The sequence below is a fragment of the Sinohyriopsis cumingii genome, unplaced genomic scaffold, assembly GCF_028554795.1.
Source record: "Sinohyriopsis cumingii isolate HCF-2022 unplaced genomic scaffold, ASM2855479v2 utg002132l, whole genome shotgun sequence".
Lineage (NCBI taxonomy): Eukaryota > Metazoa > Mollusca > Bivalvia > Unionida > Unionidae > Sinohyriopsis > Sinohyriopsis cumingii.
In genome coordinates, this window is record NW_028316136.1 from 27854 (window position 1) to 33853 (window position 6000).

The 6000-nt window shown below is 34.8% G+C and overlaps 1 protein-coding gene across 1 annotated transcript in view; it reads right to left on the reverse strand.

The window, feature by feature from the left end:
* LOC149771057 (lysine-specific demethylase 2A-like) overlaps nt 1–4853 on the reverse strand; it is a 28089-nt gene extending 23236 nt beyond the window's left edge. Inside the window, exon 1 of the mRNA XM_089948867.1 lies at nt 4556–4853. Coding sequence (XP_089804993.1) covers nt 4556–4597 — 42 coding nt within the window. The 5' untranslated portion in view covers nt 4598–4853. The remainder of the gene's footprint in view (nt 1–4555) is intronic.
* Between the last annotated feature and the right edge of the window lie 1147 nt (nt 4854–6000).

The following is a 6000-nucleotide window of genomic DNA, read 5'->3' on the forward strand; positions in this document are numbered from 1 at the left end:
ATGCCTAATACATTTCATTTGCATGGCTTTACTCCTCGTTCAAATATCAGAGAGTTTTCTTTTGTATTACATGAAGAAATACATCTAGTATTACTACAGGGAAAAAAACCCAGCTATTGGCAGCAAGTGAAAACTTAAATAACGGTCCTAATGTGTCATGGATTTCAACCCCCTCCATTTCTGAAATCTCGTGACAAAATTATGTTTTCTGCCCAATTTCACAATTCTTAAAGAAACAATGGTCTGAAAATTTGTAACGTCTAAATTTGTAGCTAAATTTGTACTGCACTAGACAACTATTTTCTGACACTGAAGCGGAAGCACTATTCAGAAGGGCTCTGACGCTGACTAGAGTCCATTTCAACAATCTAATTAGTATACCCTTCCAGTTTTCTGAAAAAACTACTTCAGCAAATTTAAAACCAGAGCATAATCCACAAATTTCATGGCTCACATCTATGCAGCTTTTGACAGTCTCTCTAGTAGGCCTTGGAAATATCATGCATAAAATTTAATTGACTAAAGTGATCTTGACAACAAAATGCAATCAATATCTTTTGTTACTAAATTTTTTTCTAAATCTTTACATCGATTTGTTTTTCAATTTCAAGTTTTAACTTGCAAATGGCACTATACAGCAAGAATTAAGATGACAGATGATGAAATGCCCACCTACTCATAATAATAGAAAACCCAAGTCTTTTGGCACAGAATTCTTGTCACCAATGACTTTTTTGGCTCAATGTGCAATAGTTTCTTTTCCTTCTCAATGTGAGCCTTTTTCCTTTCAAGCGGGTGCTTAGCAACATGCAGTGTGCATATCCCGACAGCGGGCTACATCTGTTGTCTCATGCAAGAAATCCTTCTATTAGTAATTAATTGCTCTTTTTCCAGATGCCTTCTGAGCTTCAATTTTTTCGTATGCAGCATCTACTGTAGGTGCTGTTCCAAACTCTTCCAACTGCGATTACCTTAATTCACATCTTTATTGCAGAGGTCACAAAATGCCAGTCCTGTAGCGTACAGTTTTCTTATAAAAACTGACCAACTAAATTCCGTCAACTTTTCACTCCAGCCATTCCCATTTCCATAAGTTTTTAAACCTTTATCTAAACTTTTTGCATCATGGTCTCTCTCAACAACTCGGGAAACCATGTTTTGCAAGCATGCTTCTTCTTTCCATTGCCATCAGTTTCCATTACACAAAGATTCATTGGATGAATTTAAACCTTTGACCAATCAGAATACTCTTTACGAGAGTTGTGTGGTAACTAACATATGAACAAATAATTTACAAGGGTCATTGCAGAATAGAAGTGAACAGACCGCTTTTTAAAAAAAGGATTGGAGAGGATATAAAAAGCAGACTATATCAAGAAAAATTTGATTCAAGTCATTAAAAAAAGTGGAATTCCGCTTTGAAATGGAGAATAATCATGTTTGTGTGATAGAGTTTTGGGCTTCACAAAGCTTTCGAGTTCCCTTTGATGATTATGACTGAAGGTAAATGTCACGATCAGAACATGGTCAACATAAGCTAAATATAGATTTTGTAGATTCAAACACAAAAAGAAATGCTCCTTAAACAAAACAAGGTATCAGGCAAAGACCAAAACACTTGTGACAGTACATGTATCACATCCTTTATAAACAAGACATTTACCCATGTTTTTTTCTGCATGATTGAATTGCACTACAATTAGCAACACAGGAATAAATCACCACAAAACTTTAACATCATCATGTAAATGTTAAAAAGGAGAATTTATTCAACTCAAAGACAATAGAAAGAGTTCAAGAGTTTCTGCCCAATTACTTTACAGCAGTGGGAAAATGGAGTAATGGTTTTGCAACATACATGCCATCAGTACCCAACTCATATTTCACTCTTAAAAATCAAGAACTATTCCTACATATTCAATTCTTAATACAGGAAGAACCTTTTTATAATTAATGTTACTTTTAAACGAAGATATTAAAAGCTTTTACGTTACATGTAGCTATCTTACATGTACATACACATATTTCTCACAAATAAAGTCCTCTTCTGCAAAGACTACCTGTCTAACAATGCTACTTTCCCAGTGCAGAAGTGGTGGCAGATAATAGGAGGATCACTGGAGGAGTCATGCATCCCATTATCAAGTTTCATGTTTGAAATAACAAAAATGAACTTAAAACATTAAATTTCAACGACGTCGCCAGAGAATAAAATATAGCTCACTGAGACCTTTTTTACATTAAGGATGCAGAACTTGTCATCATGCATCCACTCATCATACTTCATGATTCTGGGGAAGATTGTATGCATATAACCTGCCCAAAACGTACAAAATTAGCCAAATGTCAATAAATTATGACTATAGGTCACAATGACCTGTTTTTGTTCTAAGGTTGTGGTTACAACATAGATACATATTTCAAGGTTATATCATGAACATCTGATAAATCAACATCAAACACAAAATTTAAACAATGTCAGTAGAGCATAAAATGTGGCCCATAATGACCTACTACTGAAATGTGGGAGGAGTTCTCAAAATGCACCTCCCCATCAAGCTTCATGATTCTTGAGGATGGCATGTTTATAGAATATAAGTCTGGCTTTGAGCTTAATATGAAAGCTTAATATCAGCCAGAAAAAAGTCAGAGTGAAGGTCAGAAACCTTTTATGATATGAATGCAGTACTAATATGAACACAATCATCTAGTTTAATGACATCTATTATAAAACAATTAAAACACCAACAATGAACCAAAGTCGATGACATGTTAAATATGGGTTATGTTGATCTATTTCTAAAATGAGGGGATAGTAATCATCAAAGTGCATATTGTCACCAAGTAATGTGATTCCATTACAGTGGTATATGGAACATAATGTGGTGATAGCTAAAACGTAGCCTATGCCACAGAAATGTTGCTCACAATGACCTTTTGTTTTAAGAGTATGGTACAAAGAGATGTATAAAACTGTCCAGTGAAGCATGAAAGCTGGGTCACAGTGACATACTTGTGCAATTAGGATGCAGTACTCATAAAAATGCATCCCCTCAAAAATTCCATGATTTTTAGCATAACAAGAAGTATATAGGTTATTTGGTTATAAGATAAATGCAAAAACTTCCTTAAAACCAGAAAATGCGAACTATAGGTCACCATGACCTACTTTTATTGTTAGGTGTGGTACTAAAGAAATGCAGTAATCTAGTTTGATTTTTCTAGCACAAATATAGACTGTCAAATACACAAAACACAATAGGTAGCCAAGGCTGACTAAGCATGAAATATGGGTCAAAATAACCTACGTTTATAATGAGGATGCAGCAATAACCAATATACATCTTATCAATTTTCATGTATCTAAGTATATATATACCTGGTGAATAAACACAGCTGGTCATTAGCTAAAATCTGACCTAGGTCAAGCTGACTTACCTTTGTAGTAAGGGTGCAGTGTAAACAAAACTGCAACAAAAAATTCTAGTTCCATGAATCAACCATAAATATATCCTGAGAAATAAACCATAAAATTTGACCACAGCTGGTAAAGCATGAAATCTGACCACGAAGTCTGCTGAGAATTCTGACTTACTATAGCTTTCATTCCTTGTCCTAATTAAACTGAAGGAATAGCCTCATTTTGAACCAAAATCAAGAGGTTTTTTTTACTCAAATTCATTTTCATGAAATTATGTGGGGCTATATTTTTCTGAAAATATAAAAACACAATTATGACACTGCACATGCCCATCCATTTCTATTGTAGAAATTAAGCCAAATACCATATAATAAACAGTTCTGACTTTATTTTGATCATTCTTGGTTGCATCTCCATTGAAAAATAGCTTTGTTTAGTTTCAAAAGCTAGTACTTCATTGCTCATGTCCTATACCTAACTGAAGATCTGTATGGAAATATATGTGCATTTAATGTCGTCCGCTATAAAATGCACTTCTAAAATCAACGTTTATAAACCTGCACATAATTCAACTCCAGAGTTGTCTGGATCTGAATGTATCATTTACAATCTCGTTTGTTTCACCGTTTTTGTTTTTTCTTTCGATCTGATAAATGCCATTTTATACCTATTACGACCATATTATTATGAGCTCAATTTGAAGAAAAGACGACGAAATGTGCCCATTTTTTTCTTCTTTTGGGGGCGGTTGTCTGACCACATACGCTTTTCAGATTCAGACTGAAACACTGTTGACGACCTATAATATTCTTAAGTTCTGGACGAAAGTACCGAATTTACTTCTCGTTACACAAACAATTAAGTTTATTGTACAACTGCGTCAGACTTACAGCATTTGACCACACGACCAACAAAACCACATGGTGCGCAAGCATATAGATTCGTCCCAAAAGCAACGTTTGTAAGACTACGTAACGACTTCCATGGTTTGCCACTAACTTAATTACTGTATAAACACTATGAAATACACCAGAAGTTCCCCTGTGCGTTTTTAGTTTGTGAGCAAAATGGCTGCTCATACATAACAATGCACAGATTTAACAAAGTTCTTGCAATGATGACAACTGCTCTTACCAATTTTCGACCTTGCTCTGAGTTATCTTGTTTATTCTCCATTTAAAATCTGCGTCGCACAAAATACTTTACATCAAAACGAAATCACAAAAGCTGACACTAAGTTGATGTTGTGTACAATGTATGCTACTGCATGATGGTCACGTGATAGCTCTACTTGGGTTCAATCCAAAGTAGCACGACCTATCTTAACGAAATACTGTCAATATTTAAGTTCATCTGCCATCCGGCGAATAACAATCCTTTCAAGTGCACTGGGTCCAGCAAGGATCACGTGTGTCAGGAATTGATTAAGATAAATGCAATAACCTGACAGCGAACAGTGCGAAACTAGTATCTAGCTAGCCTGAGCGCTTTCGACTCTTAAATGAGTCTTTTTCAAAGGCAAATATACAACATAGACGAGAAAAACAAAAAAACAAACAAAAAAACGGTTATGTTTGCGAAACTTTACGTGGCTGTTTCTACAGGAATTCAACCTTTTAACTTTATTACGTTTCAACTAGTGTATTTCAGATTGTTTGCTGATACTGAAAAATATTTTTTTTGACCTAGAAATTGATGAGCCATAACGACATCTGTTTTTATGTAAATTTATGTAAGCGCAAATTATATCCCGAATATTTAATTGTTATATTACTCATAGGCTTTTAAGCAAATTTAGAGAATTATTTAAAAGAAAATGTGTCGGCTGCAAAATATAAATTTTTTTGTGTGCATGGTTGTCTTTTTCTAGTCTTGCTGGTTTAAGCCGCTTGTTTTGAATGTTCTTATTGCTTTAAACCGCTTGGTTTTAATGATACATACCCAGTAATCAGTGAGGGAAATATAGTTGAAGATTACGTTAATCATTGTGACCTGCATTTTAACGCGTGGTAAGGTTTTTGCGAAACAGACTTGTTAATAATCTACGTATCTTACAATTATGCAGTCAGTAGCGACTGAAAGTAAATACAACATTGTTAGCCATGGTGAAGAGTGTAACGGTAATTTGGGTCAAAATCACATATATTCATTGAGATGCATCAATTTGTTCTGGTTTAGCAGTTGCAAACAAGAATACAAGATGGAGATCTGCATTAGTCGGGGAAAGCTGGATCACATTGGTCTCTCTAAGAAGTGATTTTGCTAATTTTGCAATAAATGATGAAATATGTTGGACCCAAAAGCAACCAATCCGTGAGCAACATGTCATTCGTTAAAAAAAGGTCATAGTAACCAATTTTATGTGGCATTGTTGCATGAAAAACAGTGACCTAGCTTTATTCACATTGGAACATAAAAGAAAATGTACATATCCAAACACCACTATATGTTAGCATTTTCGGATGAGCGACGCTCAAGACATCTCGACAGCCAACGAAAGGCATAACGTTATTTTAATTCGGTTTCGTTCCACTTCTTGAAACCAACACGTACCTTACTTTACCCACTTCTTCCGGAAA